We start from the raw sequence: 26286 nt of genomic DNA on the forward strand, positions 1-26286 counted from the left end.
CAGCAGCTCTGAATGGCTGTGCAGGAAGCAAGGATCTCCTGCGCTTTCAGGAATGTTCATGCGGCTTAAGGGAAGGAGTCATGAACGCAAGAAGATAAGAATATGTCTACATTGCAATTAAACACCTGCAGCTGGCCCATGTCAACTGACTCAGGCTCATGGGGCTTCGGCTGCGGGGTTGTAAAAGTGCGATGTAGATGTTCGGGCTCAGGCTGGACCTAGCCTCTGGGATGCTCCACTCTCGTGGGGTCCCAGAACCCTGGCTGTAGCTTGAGTCTGAACATCTATACTGCAGTTTTACAGCCCCAAGCCCTGCAACCTTGAGTCAACTGTATTTGGCTGTATTTTAAAGAATCCTTATTGAGGTTACAGGGACAAACCATCTCGATGCGTAGAAATAATAGTAAATATGGCAGGCGACAGCTTGGCTTAACAGTGAAATCCTTGCTGCCCTTAAATACAAAAAAGAAGCTTACAAGAAGTGGAAGATTGGACAAATGACCAGGGATGAGTACAAAAATATTGCTCGGGCATGCAGGAGTGAAATCAGGAAGGCCAAATCACACCTAGAGTTGCAGCTAGCAAGAGATGTTAAGAGTAACAAGAAGGGTTTCTTCAGGTATGTTAGCAACAAGAAGAAAGTCAAGGAAAGTGTGGGCCCCGTATTCAATGAGGGAGGCAACCTAGTGACAGAGGATGTGGAAAAAGCTAATGTACTCTCAATGCTTTTTTTGCCTCTGTCTTCATGAACAAGATCAGCTCCCAGACTGCTGCACTGGGCAGCACAGCATGGGGAGGAGGTGACCAGCTCTCTCTGGAGAAAGAAGTGGTTCGGGACTACTTACAAAAGCTGGACGTGCACAAGTCCACGGGGCCGGATGTGTTGCATCCGAGAGTGCTAAAGGAGTTGGCAGATGTGATTGCAGAGCCATTGGCCAATATCTTTGAAAACTCATGGCAATCGGGGAAGTCCCGGACGACTGGAAAAAAGCTAATGTAGTGCCCATCTTTAAAAAAAGGGAAGGAGGAGGATCCTGGGAACTACAGGCCAGTCAGCCTCACCTCAGTCCCTGGAAAAATCATGGAGCAGGTCCTCAAGAAATCAATTCTGAAGCACTTAGAGGAGAGGAAAATGATCAGGAACAATCAGCATGGATTCGCCAAGGGCAAGTCATGCCTGACTAATCTAATTGCCTTCTATGATGAGATAACTGGCTCTGTGGATGAAGGGAAAACAGTGGACGTGTTGTTCCTTGACTTTAGCAAAGCTTTTGACACGGTCTCCCACAGTATTCTTGCCAGCAAGTTAAAGAAGTATGGGCTGGACTATAAGGTGGACAGAAAGCTGGCTAGATTGTCGGGCTCAACGGGTAGTGGTCAATGGCTCCATGTCTAGTTGGCAGCCGGTATCAAGTGGAGTGCCCCAAGAGTGGGTCCTGGGGCCGGTTTTGTTCAATATCTTCATAAATGATCTGGAGGATGGTTTGCAGATGACACTAAACTGGGAGGAGAGGTAGATACGCTGGAGGGTAGGGATAGGATACAGGGGGACCTAGACAAATTGGAGGATTGGGCCAAAAGAAATCTGATGAGGTTCAACAAGGACAAGTGCAGAGTCCTGCACTTAGGACAGAAGAATCCAATGCACCGCTACAGACTAGGGACGGAATGGCTCGGCAACAGTTCTGCAGAAAAGGACCTGGGGTTACAGTGGACGAGAAGCTGGATCTGAGTCAACAGTGTGCCCTTGTTGCCAAGAAGGCCAATGGCATTTTGGGATGTATACGTAGGGGCATTGCCAGCAGATCGAGGGATGTGATCGTCCCCTTCTATTCGACACTGGTGAGGCCTCATCTGGAGTACTGTGTCCAGTTTGGGGCCCCACACTACAAGAAGGATGTGGAAAAATTGGAGAGAGTCCAGCGGAGGGCAACAAAAATGATTAGGGGACTGGAGCACATGAGTTACGAGGAGAGGCTGAGGGAACTGGTGATGTTTATTCTACGGAAGAGAAGAATGAGGGGCATTTGATAGCTGCTTTCAACTACCTGAAAGGGGGTTCCAAAGAGGATGGCTCTAGACTGTTCTCAGTGGTAGCAGATGACAGAACAAGGAGTAATGGTCTCAAGTTGCAGTGGGGGAGATTTAGGTTGGAAATTAGGAAAAACTTTTTCACTAGGAGGGTGGTGAAACACTGGAATGCGTTACCTAGGGAGGTGGTGGAATCTCCTTCCTTAGAAGTTTTTAAGGTGAGGCTTGACAAAGCCCTGGCTGGGATGATTTAATTGGGGATCAGTCCTGCTTTGAGCAGGGGGTTGGACTAGATGACCTCCTGAGGTCCCTTCCAACCCTGATATTCTATGATTCTATGATTCAACTGACACAGGCCAGCTGCAGGTGTTTAGCTGCAGCATAGACACACCCTAATGAGGAACTGAACTGGTAATACATGGGCTCATTCACTTATTTAGTAACTTACCTTTCCTGTCCTTCTTGCTGTTGCTGTGATGAGTTCTGTCCAGGTTCCGTGTCTCCTCCAGAACCTGTGCTCCCTGGTGGTCTGTCCGTAGAATTTCCCCCAGTGCTGGTGTTCTGCCCTGGACCTACAATTCCACTAAACCCTGAAGAAGAGGTAGTGCTCATCTGGTTAATGCTGGGTGTCGAGGAAGTTGCTGACAACTGTGGCACAGAGGATCCAGATGCTGAACTACTTCCTGCTACAAGGTTAGTGGTCCCACCATTGGGCGTGGAATTAAAGGAACTGCCTGTTGGTGGTGCCCCAGGAGCTGACAGACATGTTGAATTTGGGGGTACAGGTCCAGTGTTCCCAGGCATTGCTTGCCCTTGACTTGCTGGCGCTGAGGTTTGGTATTTAGGTGGTATCAACAGGCTGCTGTCAAGCTGCAGAGTGGCTAAGTAAGGTGCTGAAAGAGTGCATAAACACAAGGTAGATTAATGATAGTGTATCAGATCTCACCAAACAAAGCACTGCCAAGTCATACAGTACTAGGCTTTCAGAACATTTGAGGGAGAAGGAAAATGTTGAGAGTATAATTTCCATTATAAATATTTAATTGTAGAATCAATTCTGCAATCAGTCCATTTTAATAATGTGATTCTACTATCTCTAAGTACAGGCTTGGCTTTGCAGAGTTACTACAATATGAAGAGAAGGGGAAGTGAATAAACATTACTACTGACATGTCATTACTTCTGGTTCGATTGTGATGTGATAATGCTGTATTTGTGGCTGTAGATGGCATTCAACTTCACATACAGCTAACTGAATTAGAGTTCACAATGACCATTTAACAGAGCAACTTTACCTTTGTCAGTCCAAGCTCTTTTTACATAAACTACTATTCTGGGAGATTTAATTTAATTATGGTTGTGCCTTATGCAACTTCATGGACTGAGCACTTCTGTGTGTGAGCATGGAGTACTTATCATATTAATCTGTATGGTAATGGTTTTACCCAGATATGTGGTAAATGAAAACTAAAAGCAAACTGAAATAAGTAGTTGGATACTGGCAATTGTTACAGATAAATGTGCTCGATTCTGACCTCTGTGCTTCTCCCAAGCATAGGAATCGTTAATGGATGGCACAACGCCCAGCCAGCAAGCAGTCTCAGAGCACTTAGGGTGTGTCTGCACTATATATATCTGCTATGACAATGAGACCCGCCATAGCAATGAGTTTCAGAGCCTGGGCCAACTGACTTGGGCTCATGGGGCTCGCACTATGGAGCTAAAAATAGCGGAGTAGGCATTCCCGCTTGGGCTGGAGCCTGGGATCTGAAATCCACTGCTATTTTTAGCCTTTTAGCACAACCCTGAGTCAGTTAACTGGAGTTCTGAGATTCACTGCCACAGGATTTGTTTTCACAGTGTAGACTTACTTTCAGGTCTGTTGTAGCTGGTGTTACTTGAGCCCTAATGCCATTCTGAGTTTGAATGCTAAGAGTCAGTTTGGGCCAAAGAGTGAGGAAGAAGAAAGATGGCTTAGTGCTACCTTCCCCATCCCCATCCACTACTAAAGGTTCTGCACCAAGAATAGCTCAGCTGGATCTAGGGGGTCTCGCTAAAATGAGCCCACCACGTCTTTAAAATGGGGATAATAGTATTTACTTCTTTGAAAAGCACTTTGAGATTTACTGAAGAGAAGTGCCATAGGAGCTAGGTATTATTATTATTTATTGAATGCTAATTATTATTTAAGTCTAATTGGTACAGAGCTCCTGCCCATGCTCCAGCTTCTTATTTTATGACTTTTTAAACAAAATAATTAAATCATTCCTTTACTAATTAACCTATTACAACTACCATTACTCACCTACCTACCCAAACCCTCAAACACTATCCTGAACTTTCCCTTCTGTGAAGTCATCCCTCATGGTCAGCAAAGGCAAGTACTCAAGTACTGTCAACCTCTGAGACACCAAAAAGGGTCAGGACACAGTAATTTCAGGACTTCACTGAAAACAACCTAGTGTCCTCCCCACTACCATTACATCAGAGGACTCTCAACTTGCACACCACAGTGATCTAAATTCATCAACAGTTCAGCAGCTGATGTTTGGAGACAATTACCTACCATGCAGACTGGCATTGTTTCATTGTTTTCTTGTGCTCCATCAATTGTCTATATCTTCCTGTTGTCTTTTGTCTTACTTATACTGTAAGCCCTTTTAGGCAGGCACCATCTTTCTGTTCTGTGATTGTATAGTGCGTAGGACAATAGGGTTACGAGCCTTCATCCCTCAACACTAATATAAATAATAAATTGCCAAGGGATCACATAGGAAGATGGGTCCTCTCTCAGCCAAGGCCCAAGCCAGTTAGAACAAAGAGTGGGCATACTCTGCTTGCCAAGGGAAATGAAATAGCCACTACAAATTCTTCCAGTTGATTCAGTCAACCCATACCTATTAACTTAGTCTTGCAGAGTTGAATTTCAGTCAGCTAGTCCTAATCTGTGTAACCATTCGCTCACTAGCTCATCAGATAAACCATTCAATCACAATGACGTGACACTACATCCCAGATGTGCTCATTAACCCCGAACAGCTCAATATGTATGTTTACACCTGCACAAGAGGGCCTTTGGGTTAGATGAGCAAGTGTCCAGTAGTACACTGATTTCTCAGCAGGAAACAGAAATCGGCATTTGGATCTCAAGAGGAGTTTACAGGGCTGGCAGTTAGAAAAAATACATCTTTTTACTTGTCAAGTGAATAAATGTAATATGGAAATCACGGAGAGACCATTAAAATGGAGCCCAACAAAGCTATTTTTATAACCATTTTACAGATCATAAATGCATTTAAAGGGAAAGCTGTTTCCCCCTCCCCCATAACCCAAAACAAAACAATCTTATTTTCATCCTAACCCAACTTCACTTACCCAGGTGATGCCGGCAAACTTGCGCATAAAGTTTGAGTCTGGAATGATTGTCACACTCCTCACTGCCCCAAGACTGGTTAAACCATTCGCTCACTAGCTCATCTGTCACCTTTTGCGCCATGGTCTTTCCCACCCGCATGATTCCATCACGTAACACTTTGCAGATTGGTTTGTGTTGGCCAAGCCTACACATCTGGTGGCACAAGAAGGAATATTTGCAACAAGATGCCATGTCCACAGAACAAAAACAGTAACTTGATAAACAGTCTCATGCCCTCTCTCCAATGGCAGCCCCATATAGTACAAATTTATAATTGTAAAAATGAAAGGCTACTTTGTTCTTTATCTCTGGCTGACTTAACTTACATTTACAGTCAAGCTAGCGCTATAAAGTACGGTTTGTTCTATAAATTCTACAGTGTACACTGAGGTTGACAAGAGACTCTGGTTTTATGTTTGAAATCTGCAGGTGGAAGAAAGAGAAAGTTACTCACCTTGTGCAGTAATGGAGGTTCTTCAAGATGTGTGTCCCTGTGGGTGTTCCACTTTAAGTGTCCGTCCACCCCTGCGCTTGTAATCGGAGCTTTATGGTAGCAGTGCCTGGTTGGATTGCACATGCACAGTCCCCATCTCGCGCCGCTTCAAGCAGTTAATTGTCACTGTATGACCACCCGCCTCCCTGTTCCTTTTCTACTGCAGAGCCTAGTACTAAACTGCAAAGTAGAGGGGTGGGGGAGGGTAGTGGAGCACCCACAGGGACACACACCTTGAAGAACCTCCGTTACTGCACAAGGTGAGTAACTTTCTCTTCTTCGAGTGATGTCCCTGTGCGTGCTCCACTTTAGGTGACTTAAAAGCAGTGCCCTCCGGTGGAAGGAGGGGGCTTTGGAATTGAAGTCGTACCAGATGAGAGTACAGCGTAATTGAACAGGGTATCGGAAGATGCGTGTTGTTGCAAAGTGTAATGATGAATAAATGTGTGGGGTGAGGCCCAGGTTGCAGCCCTACAGATATCCGTGATGGGCACATTGTTAAGAAACGCTATGGAGGCCGATAGCGCTCTGATAGAATGTGTGCGGATCCCTGTAGCGGGTTGTCGGCCATGTTGGCAATAACAAAGTTTTGTGCAGTCTGATATCCATTTGGATAGCTGTTGTTTGGATATGCTGTTGCATTTTGATCATTCAGCAAAGGAGATGAACAGTTTTGGAGACTTGAGATTTTGTTTTATCAATGTAGAAGGCTATAGCCCTGCGGACATCCAAGGAGTGTAATCTGGACTATCTTCTATCCACGTGGTTTGGGAAAAAATGTCAGTAAGTGGATTGGTTGGTTGAAGTGAAAGGATGAGGCAACTTTAGGTAGAAACTTGGAATGTGGCCTGAGTGATACTTTATCTTTGAAAAAGATTGTGCAAGGTGGGTCAGCCATGACAGCTCCCAGTTCTCCCACCCTCCTGGTGGATGTAATGGCCACTCGGAATGCAACTTTCATAGAAAGGGGTAGCAGGGAGCTTGTTGCCATGAGCTCAGATGGAGAGCTGGTGAGGTCATGGAGAACTAAATTGAGTCCCATGGTGGGTTAGGATTGTAAACATCTGGTTAGGAACTGGAGAGGCCCTTAAGAAAGCATTTAGTAAGTGGGTGTGTAAAAGTAGAATATCCATCTACTTTGTGATGGAACACCATGATGGCTGATAGATGCACTCGTATTGAACTCATGGAAAGGCCCATCTGTTTTAGTTCTAGCACGTAGTCTAGAATGAGAGGTAAGGGGGCTGCCAAAGGTGCGGCCTGTTTGTGTTGGCACCATGAGTCGAATCGCCTCCACTTATGCATGTATGTGAGTCGGGTAGCTGTCCGACGACGGTTTAACAAGATGTTTTGAATGTCTGTGGAACATGTCATTTCAGATCTGAGAGCCATGCAGTAACCATGCTTTGAGATGGAGTCTTTGGGGATCTGGATGGATGGTGCATCCTGAGATAGCAGCCAAGGTAGAAGTGGGAGTGTGCATTAGGGACAGACTGCCATATGGAGAAGATAAGCATACCATGTTTGTCGTGACTATGTGAGGGATATTAAGATCACTGTGGATCTGTCTTGTCTGACCTTGTGAAGCACACGGGCTAGGAGGGGGGTGGGAAGGGAGCGTCCCACTTGATGAGGAAGGCATCACCCAGAGAATGTGGACTGAGTCCAGCCCTGGAACAAAACTGGGGGCATTTGGTATTTTGTGTGGTTGCAAATAGATCTATTGCTGAAAACCCCCACGTCCGGAAAATGTTTAAGAGTACATGTGTATTCAACCCCCACTTGTGCTCCTGATAGAAGTTCTGTTCAGGGTATCTTCTGTGGTATTCTGACAACCAGGTAGATATGATGCTGTAATATGGACATTGTGCTTGATGCACCATTGCCAGAGTCACATTGCTTCCACACAGAGAGAGTGTGATCGCGCTCCCCCTTACCTATGTAAAACATACAAGGCATATTGTTGATAAGGATCTGCACTGTCTTGTCTTTGATTATCACTAAGAAGAGGGAGCAAACGTTCCGAACCACTCGCAGTTCTAGCAGCTTTATATGAAGATGGGACTCTGTCATGGACCATTGGCCCTGTATAGAGTGTGGTTTCAGGTGTGCTCCCCAACCTAGAAGGGATGTCTCCGTGGTGATGGTAAGCATCAGTGGATTCTGTAGGAAGGGCACGTTGTCTGGATTGGTCCACCACAAAAGGGAGTCTTTTATTTTATCTGGCATGGTGAGGCACTTGTTTATACTGTGACTATATGGGATATAATTTGCCCAGAGCCAGGTTTGTAGACATTGCATATGTAGTCTTGTGTGTCTGATGATGAAGATCACGGTGGCCATGTGGCTTAGAATTTGTAGGCAAGGTATGGCAGATGCTTCGGGCTGTTTTGCGCCATGGAGATTAAGTTGATTAAAGTCAGAAATCGTTTTGCTGGTAGGGAAGCAGTTAGAATATCAGGGTTGAAAGGGACCTCAGGAAGTTATCTAGTCCAACCCCCTGCTCAAAGCAGGACCAATCCCCAATTTTTGCCCCAGATCCCTAAATGGCCCCCTCAAGGACTGAACTCAAAACCTTGGGTTTAGCAGGCCAATGCTCAAACCACTGAGCTACCCCTTCCCCCCCTAAAAAAGAGAGTTGAGGTCTGACCCAATTAATTCCAGGTGTCGGTTTTTGTACGTTTACCTGAAGGCCTACCCTTGTAAATAGAGTTCTAGTGTTTTCGGTGGACTCTATCGTTACCTGCAGCGTTGGTGCTTTCAGCAGACAATTGTCCAAGTAGGGAAATATCACAATTCCCTCCCTGCATGGGTAGGCAGCTACTATGGCTAGTACCTTTGAGAATACCCCAGGTGCAATGGAAAGGCCGAAGGGTAGAACTTTGTATTGGAAATTGTCTTGTCCTATTGCAAATCATAGAAATTTTCGATGTGATGCATGGATATATGAAAATATGCGTCCTGGAGGTTGAGGGCTGAGAACCAGTCCCCCTTTTCTAACACTGAGATTATGGTGCCTAGTGTGACCATTTTGAATCACTGTGTTTTCACATATTTGTTGAGTCGCCGTAGATCGAGGATATGTCTCCAGCCTCCTATTTTTTTCCCTGTGAGAAAATAGGGGAAAAGAATCCCTTCTCTATGTAATCGGATGGTAGTTTCTACTGCTCCTAGAGATATGAGGTGAATTATCTCTTCTTACAGTAGATGCTCGTGAGCGGGGTCCCTGAAGAGGGACAGGGAAGGGGGTGAGTAGGGAGTTTAGAGGTAAAGGGGATGGATTAACCAGTTTTGATAATTTCTAATATCCATCTGTCTGTTGTAATACTCTGCCAGATTGGGTAAAATGGAATCAGTGGTCATACTTTGCCAGTACGGCTTCACAGTTGGCTAATCTTAATTGTAAGGTTGCAGCAGAGTATGCTTTGCAGCTGAAAAGGTTGAGCCATTTCCAGTCTTTGTCATAAGGGGTGTTTCTGGGGTATTGCTGTCTACCCCATTCATTGACTGCGTCAATCACCAGTGAGTTCAGCCCTGGATACGAAAAGAGAAATTCAGTGCCCTTTGCAGGCACGTAGTACTTTTTATCAGACCTCTTACAGATAGGTGGAATTGTTGCAGGGGTTTGCCAAAGCAACTTTACATGGTCCATAATCACATCATTCATTGGAAGGATGATTTTAGATGAGGTCAATGTGTGCAGTATATCTACTAATTTATGTTGAGACTCCTGGACTTCTTCCAGAGAAATGTCCAGTGAGGTGGCAACTCTCTTATAGAAGTTTTGGAATTGTTTGAAATCATCATCTGTGTTGGGAGGTGGGGGCATAATAGTGTCATCAGGTGAGGATGAAGAGAAGTGGACTTCAGGTGGATTGTCCTGATCAGAGAGTATCTCCTCCTCTTCAGCCCCCTGCTCTGAGGTGTCAAGCGGTCCCTGTGGTGTTAATAAAGGTAACTGATATGGGCCAGCCCTGGGAAGACTGTCAGATACACACTGCTGCTGTTGTTGTGGATATGCTGCTCATGGTCTCCAAAATGACCATTGTGGCGGGAAGAGCATAGTGGGCATCCAGGGGTGCCCGTATCAGAGTTGGTTTGGAGGGTTTGCTGGGTAGCTCTTGCACAGAGCAGCATGCGTGATAGGAGTAGCCACAGGGGAGGAATGTTGTGGAGAGTCCCCGACATCCTCGTCTACATCTTCATCCTCACGTAAGAATTGTGAAGCGTAAAGAGGTGGAGAGCTGGGTTGACTAGCTACCGCAAGGACCAAGGTACCATTGGTGCCGAGGATGGGAGACTCCAGTACAGAAGAGACAGTGAGGTCTTTTTGGCGCAGGAATTGCTGCAAAGCGTATGGCATTGGTACTGTATGCTGAAAACTGCCTGTTGGTATTGAAGTGCACAATGTCCACACTAGGTGGCATCATTAGCAGTGGGGGTGCTGAGGTGCCCAGTACCAACAGTTTAGTCATGTCTGGCGGTACAGCAGCATAGGGTTTCATTTTCCCCTTGGTTCCTGTGTCCGAGCTCAGCTCCTTGGAGACTTTCGTTTTCCTGGTACCAACAGTTCCGGAGGGTCCCACTGTTTTGGCCATTGACATGGCTGGTGTGGTCAGTACTGGGAGTGTTTGCCCATTAGTGGCATGCCTTTTCTTGGCCAACTCCAAGATTGGGGATGTGGTACCTTGGGTCTCTTTGTAGCCTTCTTGGTGGGCTGATCGGGAGCCCAGGCCGTGGAAGACGGGCCCATCAGAGGCTGCAGTTGGTGATTTCTGGCCAGATGGGGTGTGTACCCTCAGGTTCAGATGCCAGACAGAGACACTTCTTGAGAAGTTTAAGTTGGAGATCTCTCGCCTTTCTGGTGTGGGCTTTCAGATTGTGACAGTGTGAGCACTTCTGTGGTGTATGTCTTGCTGAGACACCAGACACACAGAGAGGTACAGAAAGCCTGCAGGTAATGCAACTTTTGAAACCTGGGGAGCCAGGCAAGCCCCTCAGGGAGTGTACTCTCCCCATGGGGGGTGGGGAGACAAATACCATGCTGCAGCATGAAAAAAATGGAAACCTACAGCCCTATGAGGAGAAAATATATATTTCTTTTTTTTTGGAGAAACAAGAGGATGGGGATAAAGTACTAACCCTAACTATTCTAACTGAAAACTAAAACTAAGGGAAACTGTGCTACGCAGAAAGCTGCAAGGCGCTGCTAATTGCTGCGACTTGAGCCAATGGCAGTGGAGAAGGAAGTGAGGGGAGCTTGGTCGCATAGTATCAGTTAGCCACCTGAAGCAGCGTGAGACGGGGACCACGCATGTGCGATCCAACCGGGCACTTCTACCACAATTCTCCAATTATGAACACAGGAGCGCACGGACACCTAAGGTGGAGTACCCACAGGGACATCACTAGAAGCAGCACCAGTTTATTTAACTAAAGGTCATCTACTGCATGAGCTCTGACTGCTAAGCAGTACTGCATCCTAGTGGATAATGAAAGAATTGCTACTGCTTTAGATTGGAAAACAAGCAGTTGTACTCCAATTAAATAGAGCAGAACCCCATATATCCAATCTAATAGGGACTGGGGCCAGATCAAATAATCAAAAAATGGATAATCCGGAGAATGGGAAGTGCGAGGTTGCAGACCTATCTAGCGGCCACGGGAGAGATTGCCTGCTGCTGGACCTGTGCGCACTGGTTGTTTGGTTAATAAGAACATAAGAATGGCCATACTGGGTCAGACCAAAGGTCCATCCAGCCCAGTATCATGTCTACTGACAGTGGCCAATGCCAGGTGCCCCGGAGGGAGTGAACCTAACAGGTAATGATCTAGTGATCTCTCTCCTGCCATCCATCTCCCCCCTCTGACAAACAGAGGCTAGGGACACCATTCCTTACCCATCCTGGCTAATAGCCATTAATGGACTTAACCTCCATGAATGTATCCAGTTGTCTTTTAAACCCTGTTATAGTCCTAGCCTTCACAACCTCCTCAGGCAAGGAGTGCCACAGGTTGACTGTGCACTGAGTGAAGAACTTCCTTTTATTTGTTTTAAACCTGCTACCCATTAATTTCATTTGGTGGCCTCTAGTTCTTATATTATGGGAACAAGTAAATAACTTTTCCTTATTCACTTTCTCCACACCACTCATGATTTTATATACCTCTATCATATCCCCGCTTAGTCTCCTCTTTTCCAAGGTGAAAAGTCCCAGCCTCTTTAATCTCTCCTCATATGGGACCTGTTCCAAACCCCTAATCATTTTAGTTGCCCTTTTCTGAACTTTTTCTAATGCTAGTATATCTTTTTTATATACTAAAAGTGGTAGAGAGAGCCAGATAACGGAGGGTTGGATAAATGGGGTTCTGCTGTGCACTCAGGTCTAAAAAAGAACCATACCCAGGTGAGTAAAAGGATCAATTTCACTTCCGCAGAAAGTAGGAGATTGATACATTTAAAACTCTTATTAGCCACACAACTGACTCTGTTGGTGCAAAGGTCTAGCAGAGCCCAGGTGACCATCTCCAGGAAAGCTTTTGATACATGATACACAGGGATGAATTCTTGTTGACACAACAGCATTACCACAGTTCTTGTGTGTTACTGCTCTAGGCTGGCTATTCTGGCATCATCATTCAATCTGAAAAAAAAGTGAGTTTCCTAAAAGTTATTTTGGGTTTCTTTGATCTAAGGCAACTCATATTTTAGATTCCTTTGCTCTTACCACAGAAATTAGCAACGGAAAAGAGGTATTTGATCATCTTATATACAACTAGTGACCAGTGAAGGACTGTTTCTCACAGTATACGCCTTTTCTTTGTCCAGTCTATTTGAAACAGCCTGTGTGATGGGGCTTTTATCATTACCCTCGATTATTCTCAATGAACATATCTCAATGCTAGCATTCTTTCCTGATAATGTAGTAAAGTAGAATTGTTTGAAGGAGCATTTTTTTCACAGGTTTTTAGCGGATATAACTGCTGTAGCTTGTGGAGGAAATGTTGAATTTCTTCATACAATGGGAGCAGTTCCATTTTCTAGAGGAGCATTTCTTTGGAATTGTAATTAATACCAATTACAGTACTTCTTCTTTTAGTGTTGTTCACAAGATCTACCCTTGCTTTGGACTGCTTAAGGGCTTGACCCCATTCTCCTTCTAAAACAGTAGCATACTTTAAGATGCAAGCAATGATTCAGAATATAGGACTCAGCTCTTAGTATGAATATCATGTCCATTCAGAATAGAGCAAGAAATCACCTCTCACTGTGAATTCCTATCTCACATTTTGACATTACAAAAATTAAAATAGAAATCTCTGTGTTTAGAAGACCATGCTTTCTAATGGTTTTCACTTTCTTCCCCTGAAATAAAAAGGACTAATAGGGCTTTTTGAAATAGCACAATCACAGCTTCTACAGCACTACATTAACATTAATTTTTTTATTTGAGTGATCTTCTAGATGACTGCTTACTTTGGGCCATACATTCCCTGTGTAAAGACATGGAAAATCTGCCAGCTCAGATTTCTCAAAAATATGTTCCAACTCTGTCTACCTAATGATTATGCTGCAAAGGTGGTGAGACAGAGAGGGCGGACTGTGTGGATATCCCTTACATGAACAAGGTGAAAGATCTGTGGTGGGGACCTTGGCTTTTTGCACATGGCTGTTATTTTCAAATGCATTCAGTGTTGGGTTAGGCCAATGCTGAGTGCTTTTAGAAATCCCATTCATAGGACCTTTGTATCTGTGAAGCAACAAGATCCTCCGTCTGCAGACTACACAACTGGGCTTAGTTGTACTGCCGCCACTGGTTCATAGATCACAACTGTACTCATGTCACTCCTCATGAGGATCAAAGTGTGTGCAAGCGAATGAATCAGTCTTAAATACAGTGGTAAAAGCTCTGCTGCTTTGATTTAGGAACATGTCATTTAGCATGAGTCATCCCTTACTCCTCCCACTCTGGTTTGGCTACTCCCCCTTCATTGCCACAGAGTGGAAGAAGTGTAGACGTCTCACTTCGCTGCCAGACACGTGAGAAGCGTCTCATGCAGGTACTGCTTGCCTATGCAGGAGGTTCCTGGATAAATTTTACAGAAAATGCTACTTTTCAGATTTTCCTATATTTCAGAGTTATTTATATCTCTACCCTGTGTCTCCTTGTACTTCTGCATTTTAGTGCATCTTGCTATGAGACTGTTCCTACTGCTCAGATATTTTCAGCCTTCATCTGCATATGCCTTGTTTCCTTCGACTTAAACACCAGCTGCACTTAAGAGCTGTATCTTAGGGCTGAATTTTGTCTTAAATGGAGCTAACATGCAAAAGAGTAAGTGCAGCTCTATTAGATGATATTTTTCCTGTATTCTGAAAGTGGAGAAAGTCCTCCTAAACTGAAGAAAATAATGTAACAAATTATTATTTAAAACACTTAAGTTTTAAACAGTTTAAGAGAGCTTAAAAAGGAAAGAACATGAACTTAACCGAACATGCTGCTAAAACAGCGATAACAATTATGACTAAACAATTCATAACAGTCGCTCTTTCCTACCTCATATACAGCACTCAAGTCCCTGAAGAAAGTTTTGGCTCCGTCGAGCAAGGCCTCATTTTCTGGACACAGCACAATATAAGCGACATCCCGATGGCCCCCATATGGGTCTAGCAACAGCCTCTCCCAGAACGGCAAGGAGAATGGAGAGATTGTCAGGAAGTCCTTGTCATAACCCACTAGTAAAGTGGGGATTGGAAGAGGCTCAGGAGACTCCTCAGAACCTGATATGAAAAGAAGAGGGTATTATTACAGAACCACTTTAATTGGAAAGGAGTGTCTGGTGCAATAGCAAATGAGCTCTTTCTAGCCAAATGGTGTAAATCAGTAATCTCTTGTCATGGTGAGTTTTCAGAAAGCCTGAACCTCCTCTGTGCAGGCAGGATGCAGCCACAATACATATTAACAATGTCCTTCCACAGTCCTTTTCCTCAGGTAACGGAACGGTCCTTAATTACAGGGCAGAAAGATTTAGATCATACTTATGAAGTGTCATAAAATCAGAGGTCAGTCAGTCAAAGCAGAAGAAGCCAATCCAAGCATCACTACTGTAATTCCCCTAAAAGACTGCAATAAAATATCTTCTGGTGTACTATAAGTCCACATTCTGCCAGAATTTCAGGGCCTTCTTGAGGACTGAACTTGTGGTCTTGAAAGAAGTGGTTTCACTCTATCTAAATGATGATATAACAACATTTCACATATGTCCTTTGAACCTAAAGAAAAGTGATGACATGAATTCATGGATACTAAATTAATGTTTCTTGCTTTATCTCCTGCTGGTTGTGCAAAATGACCAACTGAAGAAAACTGTAGCTCCCAAAGTGGATAGTGCTGATTTCTAAGCAAAGTGGCTAGAGTTAATACAAATTAAAAAAACCCAAAAGAGTCACCATCACAAATGAGAGGATTATCATAACAACAAATCTGAGATCTCACACAAACTGTGTTGTTAGGGATTACGCTAGCTAAAAAGAAATACTAGAGTAGCCTGCTGTTGCTTGGAGAATGTGAGCCCAAATATATCCTGGCAATTTCCAGAGAAATATAAATGACTAAAAAGTCAGCATTCACCAACCATTACCACATACTCACCACAGATATCTACTGTTCTAACACATATGAGAAAATGTGGTCATTTCAGTTACAACGTGTGGTAACTGTTGGAAAATCCTGACTGTTCAATGCTACACTGTAGTTACAAATGTTGAAAAATGGCTGGAGGTACTTGTCATATGGCACAGTGGCATTGGAATGTGATGGTAGTTACTGCAGCCTGTCATAGCCAAAAGGGAAATCAGCATTATGTCAAGTGTCAGAGCAGGGAAAGTAGAGGATTGAGGCACTGTGGCAAAATAGAATAAGACTGTAAAAAAACAGATCGGTAGGGAATTTCACATAAAATGCAGGCAAAACGCATGAAGAGTAAAAATGATGTTTAAAGGTCACTCATTAGTTTGTTCTCACTTAGTACATATTCTGTGAAATATATTTCCAATTAAAAGTCTCACTTGAAACCAAGAGGTGTTTAATTCCAAACATATCAGCAATATGACATTTTAAAACATATTTAAAATCTTAAAACTAGGGCTCTAATTTTATTTAACAGTTTCTATGTTTCATGTTATTGGTTATTCATTGTACTAGCTATGGGTTCAAACCAAAATCAAATCTACACAGGGATTTTGAACCTCACCAAAGCTTTTGAGGTGTTCAAACCCATCTCCAACATCAGTAATCTTGGAAGGTAGAACCTCCACTATATTACTCAAGAATGGCTTTCGAACATTAAACACAGCGAAAAGCCGTCTGAGGAGACTTTTGTTCTTATGAACTTTCCAGCAAAGAACACATTTAAATGCCCACATGTAAGGAAACATAGCCTTCATCTGAACACTGCTGTTCCACAAAAAACTGTACCATATGTTCCCCGTCCTGCCATCTTATGGAACTGCTGCCAGGTGAGGGGTCCCTGCACATGTTGGATATTCTCCCAGGTCCTGCCTGTTCGCTTCTTCTGGATGGCATCTTGAAGAAAGGGCTGTAGGGACAGTAGCATGCGCACCACATCCTGGGAGGACAGCATGCTGATATCCAGTACTACAAATGACAAAGAGGTATGAATCATATTTCTGTTGAGGAGAAGGGACATAATATTTTTTTGGCCTGTGATTCCTTTATCTTGCCTCTCATGGTGCCCATATAGCCTGTGCTCTACTGTAATTAGTAAAACAGAATTTAAACTGCTTCTTTATCAAAGGTTGTTAGACTAAGCTTTCTATGAAGTTCTTTTCAAAATATCCTTTTGCAAACTGTTATCTAGACTGTAGTGATTTGCTGTAAGTTTATTTAAAGGTGTAAAGCTGCTTAAAGGCTAAAAAATATTGTTCTTTAAGTCAAGCCCATAAAGAATTGTAAATAAACACATTATATTTCATTTACAAATTTACATTATTTCTAGTTGGCATTGTTTCACAAAGATTTGATGATTGCATACTTATGCTTCAAAAAGATATGCCACAGTCTCACCAAAGAAAGCTAGAGCAAAGTTTGACCCTCACCCCAGAAAACAAACCAAACCAAAAAACCTAAAAAATTGTGGTGAATTTGTGACACTGAAAAGTCCTACAGCATGCTGGAAGGAAGAAGGAAATTTACCAGTATTCTACCTTTGGTTTTAGAAAGCTCTCCAAATTTCTTATCTACTCCTGTTCCTCAAGAGTGCATTTTCCCCCATAACGTTTAAATGATACTGTCTTGCACTGGCAAGTTTAAAATAAAATTACAAAGATAACTAAGTTTTTTGAATGAAAAAAACCCAAAACCTCTTCTGTGAACCATACCATTGCTGTGAGGCCAAGAGTGTACAGTAGCACTTCTTACTAGGGCTTCATCCACTTTTCCACCAGTGGGGTTATCCACATACTGCCTTCCTTGCTCCAGGGCATTGAAGCACTCTATCCAGGAATCATTACTATCTGCTTGCACTCTGTCATAACTCCAGTTCATAAAGGGAAGTGTCTGCCGGTTATTGGAGGACATGTAGTCCAAGCAGCTCAGAGAGGTGAAAGGCTGTGTGTGCTGATTCTGGAGAAGGAGGAGGAGGCTCATAGGGGGTTCCTGGCCCCTCCTGGCTCCCTCTCCCATCTGAGGAAGTAAAGTGGTCTGACACATCATCAACCTCCTCTCTGCAGCCTGGCCAATGTCTGAGGTCTTGCCAAAAATATCCAATTCATCCTCAATAAAAAGCCCAGAGTTGTAACCTAGTTTGCGGTTCATAATTGCACTAAATCCACACGTGCAGCGGTACTGGTCCTCGTTGGATGAATCTGGGATGTACAGCCCTACATCTGCACCTTTAATATTCATATTACACGCGCATATACAACAGCTATCAAAGTTGCGATCTTTAAAGATGTTCAGCACGGAGTCTGAAAGAATCAGGGTGACATACAGGCTGTGGGCTTCTGGGATTGGCTGGACAGTGGGTGGCTCCACAGAATTAAGCGGTCGTGTTGTAGAAGGGGTAGAAGCTGGTGAACCTTGATCTGTGCTGTCATATTTTACAGATCCTTGCCCGCTGGCAGTGCCCCCACCTCTAGGAGTCCTTGGGGTTCTGGGTGTGCGTGGCGTAGGGACGGAGAAGCGGGGAGTTGCTGGGGATGGCAGTACTCCTGCTCCACTGTTGCTGGCTGGGGCAGCACTGTTTAATGTCACTGGTGTATTCATTTGGGGAGTGTTCATCTGAAGATAGTCTTGATCTGCGAGGCTCCCAACACTAGGCACATTGCTGTAAAAAATACAGGAAGAAGATGAATATTCAAAAGGTTCACTGTAGACAGGACTCAGATGCAATAGCTCCACAATGACCACAATAAAGGGACAGCACCTTCAGACATTCCTCTCATATCATTATATTCAAGAGTCTCTCTTCTTTCTATCTAAACTTTCAAGATCTCATCAGCAAACATAGCTAAGAGTCGCTGAGAGTGTAGTGAAAAGGAAAAAAACAAAACAAAACAGAAAACATCCCCTCATGCTGTTTTAAAGATTACAAGCTAAGAGCCTGTTATGACCTGAAATCTCAGGTGCTTATTTAGAATGACCTGAAATTAAATAATTGATGTGACTTCAATATTTTCAGCACTTGGGGGGGGGGGGGGGAAGGAATTATTTCAGTGAAATCCCTATGCAACTGTCTCTAAAGAAATCTACGGTCCAGTGTGTAAAAATTAGGGGCATGAAATTTCATATAGTTGTACAGCATCATAAACTCCATTTAGAAATAATTTGCTTTACTGTCTATATCAGGGGTCAGCAACCTTCCAGAAGTGGTGTGCCAAGTCTTCATTTATTCACTCTAATTTAAGGTTTTGCGTGCGAGTAATACATTTTAATGCTTTTAGAAGGTCTCTTTCTATAAGTCTATAATATATAACTAAACTATTGTTGTATGTAAAGTAAATAAGGTTTTTAAAATGTTTAAGAAGCTTCATTTAAAATTAAATTAAAATGCAGAGCCCCCTGGAAAGGTGGTCAGGACCTGCGCAGTGTGAGTGTCACTGGAAATCAGCTTGCCGTAGGTTGTCTACCCCTGGTCTATATGTTTTAAAATGTCTGTAGTAAATAATTAACTTCAGTACTCCTTGATACAAATAATTTATCTGATTCTTCTTGGTGAAATTTTAATGTTTCCTTGGTGGTACCCAGCTGACAAAAGTGTTTCACATACAGTAAAGGCAGCCTTTATGTAGCCCTACATAGCTTATGGTACAAAAATAACAATTGCTATTGCAGACTCCTGGTCCACAAGAGCTGAAAGTGGTATTTCTAGGTCACCTTTTGTCATCACACTTCCTATTAGTAACAGTTTTGCCATTATCTGCTAAATTTCAGGGACCAGAAAGTGGTCATATATTCCCACAAGAGATCTCTTTTCTTTGGAATGACATATTACAGTAAGAAACAGATAATTTTGTCATTATGCTTCATATTAAGGACAACATAATTGCTCAAACAAACAAGGTCTTTATAACATTTTTCTTCCCGAGAGCTAATAAAACATTTTTCTTGAAATGTATTCCTTAAGGGCAGCACATAAAACATAAGGACACAATCAGTCTCTTGATGAAGGAGCAGAAACATATGGATTTTTTATATTTGTATGTTCTTACTGTGTGTTTTATGTGTTATTTTAAAATGAATATTATTTTAAGGATCACATTTCATTAGCAACCTGAAAAGAAACTGTAGTAAAGACCTGATCCTTTAGAATCATTTTGTTATCTTTAACTGACCTGTGCCCAAGTCAAAGGTAGGAAAAAATGGACAAAGGTTGATAAGAGTTGTGAATCTGAGGCACAGTGAATACCTTAGACAAATGACAAAGTGTGACCTAGAAATCTTGATCAGCAATCACCACTTTACTAAAAGCCTGCAGTAATCAGGGTGCAGTAATTATCTTCACTCTAATTGGATTACATTGAAAATAAAAGATTTTTTTTTCAACAAATACCTGCAATTAATAATCAGCTCAGTCCTGGTTACTATTAGAAGCAGTTACTATTAGAGAAAACCTGAGAAGTCATTTGCTCCTTAGGTGGTATCGAGGGTTTGTAATTTCTTTTTTGCACTTCTTTTGAGAGCACTGGAAGATCCTTTGGAGCTGGAGAAGGTCTGATTTAAGGATTTATTTAAAGATACAAGCCGCTTCCTCTGTAAATTCATTCACTGCAGCAGGAGACTCTTCAACTATATATATTACGGCTTCTGAGAGGTTTTGTGTATTAAATGGTTTAAATTCTTGCTGGGTTTCAAGATCTGCAGCAATGGATTTTTTTCATAAACAGTGATAACTTTTGAAAAATATGCTGGGGATGCAAATTTCTCATTTAATTTAATTTAATGGCAAACTTGGACCTGTGGCACAGTGCCACTACACCTTAGAGTGGAGAGAAGCCCAGCAATTTCAGACTATATAGGAATAGGAATCACCGAACACATTAAACTGGCAACTTATATGAACAGTTCTGAAGAAACAAGAGGATCCCAAAGAAGAGTTGTGTGTCCCCACAAAACTGAAATGGGGTGAAATTCATCCCTGTACAAAGGGATATCAGAAGCCTACACACCACGTAAGTCACACTCAGCCATCAATAGGTGTATATCATTTATGTTGGCCATCTTCACAGAAGTGAATGTAACCACAGTGAATGAAGTACAAAGTGAATACTGAAAAGTGTGTCTTTAGGGCAGAAATAAATTAAATATACAAGCTCTACCACTGTAAATGATGGAATGGTCCATTACACTTCAAGATCCATTCTACTCCATGAGATGAAGGGCCAGATCCTTAGCTGACTAGTTGGGTGTCCGTAGGTACACCCTCCCCAATTTACTTTTTCATTTTTATTTTAAAAGGAACTTTACAAAAAAACAGCCACAGACACTAACAGAATTTGGATACATATATTTCAATGAGCTGAATAAATTAAAAGGAATAACTACCAAGAACAATTTAAGTATTAAAAATCCTGAAGATAGGAGTTCATTGTCAGCTCAAAATATCCATCAGAACTAATATTTTGATCTTCTAAATCATGCACTGCAGATGGATTAGAGGACACATTTTTGGATTATCAGAATCAGAAGGTAAGTACTTCTTTCCATCTACAATTTATTATAGTTTTACTAGAAAGCACCATGCAATTTCAGCACCCAATTTTATAAAACCGTCCCCTAAAGTTTACATATCATTCAATGACCTGGTATTTCCTTTGCAGTACAAATGAACATGCGTACCTTCCCTATGAAATACTGCTTTTGTTTATATTTTATACAGGCAGATATTTTCTCTCTATTACTCACACAGCACACAGCCATTACAAGTATACAACTTTTTTGTCTGGCTCCTTCTTTGGTATTAACTAAAACTCAAAGGAGAAGCAGATGATATGCCTTTTTACAATTAAAGGCAAATCACGTTTGACATCTACCATTTCCTCCAGCAAAAATGTGAAGTAATGACTAAATATTCATCATTAAACCTAATACTTGGAGATTAACTGTATGAGCCTTTAGAGTAACAGCCGTGTTAGTCTGTATTCGCAAAAAGAAAAGGAGTACTTGTGGCACCTTAGAGACTAACCAATTTATTTGAGCAATAAATTGGTTAGTCTCTAAGGTGCCACAAGTACTCCTTTTCTTTTTGTATGAGCCTTCTTCTTTAACATTTCTACTTTATGTTGAATTACAATGTTTTTGCCTGGATAATTATTTAAAATTGATCAACTCAAATGTCATTTATTCCTGCTCCAGTTATCAAAAATGTTTCTGACTTTATAAAGCAATGGAAGTTTTGCAGGTTTAAAATAAGTCCATAATTAGGCTTGCTCATAATTTTATCATATGGATTAAAACATGGAAAAATCATCAGCACTCTGAGTGTCCATTTATTATATACCTAGATACAGACATAATGAATGTCATCGTTTGTTGCAATGCTTGTACTTACTTGTAGCCATCTCTGATGAAAGTGGCTGCAGGTGGCATGGGGAGTTGTTCAATTTTAGGAGGAATCGCCCAAGAAGGCCTGAACATGCAGGCATCCGGTATCTTCAGAGGTAGCAGGCACTGGCTTGGCAGTATCTTCAATGGAGCAAACATAGAAGAGCCCACAAAAGGTTGAAATGATGGAACTTTGTGCACATACGAAAAATCCTGTAAAACCAAAGTGATTTTAGTGTTTAGAGCTACATAGAAAAGTCAATCTTTATATTGAAAATATATTCAGGTAATACTAATTATACTACTTTGAAGCAAATATAGCTGCACTTTTTCTCATACTGAAATATCTACTCACTTTATAAACATTTAGGGACATACACCCAAAATTGTAATGACTGTAAAAAGATTAGGCTTCTAGAGCCGATTGTGATTGCTTTAGGGAAGGACTTTATACTACATGGTTAGAAAGTGAACACCACATTCTGGGCACTATCATAATCCAAACAATAATAATAATGGTGAACAGAGTAACCATTAACCACTGGCACCATACCAAATTCATAGTCCAGCCACCTTGGGCTCACTAGCAACCATTACACTTTTGTTTTGGGTAAAGGGAACAATAACTAGGACTTCAGCCAAAGTTATTCCAGATCTCCTTGAGACAGAGACTGTCTTCCTCTGTGATTGGAAAATATCTAGCATCTGGGGGAAACCACTGCAGTATATATAGTAGAAATTCTAGAAAACTTCGTTTTTAATGTCTTACCACAGTCCCAGCATCCTCATAATTCCAAGGCCAGAAGGGCCACTGTGATAATCTAGTCGGATGTCCCGTACAACACAAGCCAGAAAACTTCCCCAAACTAATTCCTAGGGCAGATCTTTTAGAAAGAACATCCAGTCTTGATCTGAAACTTGCCAGTAATGGAGAATCCACCACAACCATTGGTAAATTGTTCAAATGGTGAATTACTGTCACTGTTAAAAGTGTATTGCTTTATTTCCAGTCTGAATTTGTCTAGCTTCAACTTCCAGCCATCGAGTTGTGTTATAACTTTCTCTGTTAGACTGAACAGCCCATTATCAAACATTTGTTCCCCATATAAATACTTATAGACTGTAACCAAGACATCCCTTAACCTTCTCTGTGTTATGATAAATAGACTGAGCTCTTTGTATTTACCACTATAAGGCAGGTTTTCAAATCCTTCAATCATTCTCATGGCTCTTCTTTGACCCCTCTTCAGTTTATTAACATCCTTCTTGAATTGCGGACACCAGAACTGTACATACTATTCCAGCAGCAGGTGCATGAGTGCCAAATACAGAATGTAAAATAGCATTCCTCCTCCTACTCAATATTCCACTGTTATGTATCCAAGGATTACATTAGCCATCTGGCCACAGCATTGCACTGGGAGTTCAAGTTCAGTTGATTATCCACCACAACCCCCAAATCTTTTTCAAAGTCATTGCTTATCAGGATAGATTCCTCCATCCTATAAGTATGGCCTACATTCTTTGTTCCTATCTGTATACTTTTACATATAGCCGTATTAAAACGCATAGTGTTTGCTTGTGGCCAGCTTACCAAGTGATCCAGACTGCTCTGTATCAGTGCTCTGTCCTCTTCATTGTTTATAACTCCCCCAACTTTTGTATCATCTTCAGACTTTACCAGTGATGATTTTATGTTTTCTTCCAGGTCATTGATAAATTTATTATATAGTGTAAAGCCAAGAACTGTTTCATGCAGGACCCCACTAGAAACACACCTGCTTGATGATGATTCCCCATTAACAACATTTTGAGACTTATCAGTTAGCCTACTTTTAACTCATTTAACATGTGCCATGTTAATTTTATTTTGTTCTAATTTTTTAATTAAAATGTTATGCAGCACCAAGTAAAATCCTCAACAAAAATCTACGTATATTATACCAACATAATTATCTTTATCAAATTTTTAATTCACCCCCAAAAAAGATATCAGGTTAGTTTGACGGGATCTATTTTCCATAAACCCATGTTGACTGGCACTAATTATATTACCCTCAATTAATTCTTTATTAATCAAATCCCATATCACACGCTCCATTATCTTGCCCAGATCAATGTTAGACTGACAGGCCTATAATTACTTGGGTCATCCTCTTTACCCTTTTAAATATTGGCATAACATTAGCTTTTTTCCAGTCTTCCGGAACTTCTCCAGTGTTCCAAGACTCACTGAAAATCAACATTAACACTGCGGTGAGCTCTTCTGCCTTTTCTGTTAAAACTCTTGGATGCACGTTATCTGGACCTGCTGATTTTAAACTGTCTAACTTTAGTAGCTATTGTTTAACATCCTCCTGACATACTAGTGGAATTATCATCATTATATGATCTGAGTACATCAACCATTTCCCCCCAAATACAGAACAGAAATATTTATTGAACACTTCTGCTTTTCTCTGATTATTGATAATTCTACCATTTCCATCTAGTAATGGACCACTACTATTGTTAGGATTTAAACTTAAAACAGTTCTACTTACTTTCCTTAACTCTGCCAGCCATAGATTTCTCCGTGTCCTTTTGCTTCCCTTCCCAGTGCCTCCTTAAAGTGTCAGAAGATGAAGCATAACAGGATTCCTACCTTTGACACTCAATAATCAGCACAAGAAACCTACTTACATTTTTGTAAACATGAGTTATGTTGGGGTTAGGTGCTAGATTCCTATTAATGTGTATGAGCAGCAGCTGCTCAAATGCAGAACTCTATGCACACTTAAAAAGATATGTTTCAATACTCTTTAAATCTTTGTTAGAGATATCTAAAATATCTTCAGTATGAATAAGTCCCTAAAATATATATTTTTTTCTAACCTCTCTTTTAGCTCATCAAACTATAATCTTGACCCAGATTTCCTTCCTGTCCCAAGATTAACTAACTTTGTTTTGACATACAGAAAAATATCTGAAGTGGAGGAAAAAACAAATAAGGTCTGTGACAACTGGAAGAAATAGCTTTTCATTATTTGTATGCAGCACACCTAATTAATAACCATTATACTGGAATACATGTCTTTCCAGTTTCTAAAATGCTGCTAAAACTGATAGGAGAGAGATTGAGAACTGTATAATTATACATTAGAAGAACACGGGCACCTAGTACAAACATGCCTTTTCTATTACACCCACACTGTGAGGGCAACAAGTCCCATCAGGTTAGGGTAGTATTTGTTTTTCCCATTAAGTCAGGTAAAGTGATACTGTATGCTGGAAAGAGCAATTCACTCCCAAAAAGCATGTGTTTAGATTAGGCCAAGGGCAAGTTTCTTTGGCAATTTACCATCTATTAAGGATTCTCTGAAAGCAGGGACTATGTACAAAGCTGGGCATACTATTTTCCCCTTCTCCTCGCTATTGCCTGTTGGTAATTAATGCTGTTTAGGAACAGGAGGGGAAGTGACCCTGGGAATGTCAGAAGGATTGCCAATGGTAAAAGGTGTGGCTGCCTGGAGATCTGCTCCCTAGAGAGTTGATGGGTTTACTGTCTAAGATAATTTTTTCATAAGGAAATTTAAAAAAAAATCCACTGTTTTAGTTGCCTTGGGGAGAGCACCAGTGGGAGTCCTAGTGCAGACAAAACTGCAGCAGTTTCCAAGGTTTTTATCACCATAGCAATTAAATCTAATGTTGGAAGCTGATCTTTAATTGGCATGGGGACAACATCTCCAGAACCCATTGGAACCTCCAGTTTGGCTCCTGCTGGTGCTACTATTAAGACAGCTCAACTAGTGGTAGCATCAGTGCAATTTTTTTCCCCCAATGTAAGAGGCCATCTTAGCTCTGAGTAAATAGCTGTGCTATTTTTGCTTTCTCCTTTTCCCCCTGAGACTGGGCATTCTTCTATCTCTTTAGTAAAATTCTTACCAGGTTGTTCCCTCAATAAAATTTTGGTCTTCAGACTGGAAAAAAAGACTGCTACTCTTATACACTTCTTTGAGAGTGGAATTAAATTCAATAAGACTGGAAGTCTGTAAATTAGGCTAAAAAGCATATAAACTTTACCTGTTAAAGGTAAATGGCTGATTTTACTGAGAAGCACCATCCCTGGTCATAAAGGAAAGCAGTTAAATATGTGCTTAAGTCCATTTCTGTTCATTAAAGCACATAAGCATTTGCTTAGCTTTAAGCATGTTCTTAAGCCCCATTGTCTTCACTGAGACTTAAGCATATACTTAAGTACTTTCCTGAACTGGGACTGGGCCTACATTATGTAGTCTGCAAAA

General features: G+C 41.7%; 1 protein-coding gene across 2 annotated transcripts in view; it reads right to left on the minus strand.

Annotated features, from left to right (window-relative positions):
* The window catches only part of MED13L (mediator complex subunit 13L), a 462169-nt gene that overhangs the window by 43254 nt on the left and 392629 nt on the right, over positions 1-26286 (minus strand). For both annotated transcript variants that reach the window (XM_084649484.1, XM_084649483.1), the window contains exons 16-21: positions 22011-22216; positions 17341-18287; positions 16418-16597; positions 14498-14721; positions 5407-5599; positions 2480-2924 (exon numbers count right to left, since the gene is read on the minus strand). In XM_084649484.1, the coding sequence (XP_084505610.1) occupies positions 2480-2924; positions 5407-5599; positions 14498-14721; positions 16418-16597; positions 17341-18287; positions 22011-22216 (2195 nt within the window). The remainder of the gene's footprint in view (positions 1-2479; positions 2925-5406; positions 5600-14497; positions 14722-16417; positions 16598-17340; positions 18288-22010; positions 22217-26286) is intronic.

Source organism: Lepidochelys olivacea (genome assembly GCF_965140295.1).
Source record: "Lepidochelys olivacea isolate rLepOli2 genome assembly, chromosome: 15".
Taxonomy (NCBI): Eukaryota; Metazoa; Chordata; order Testudines; family Cheloniidae; genus Lepidochelys; species Lepidochelys olivacea.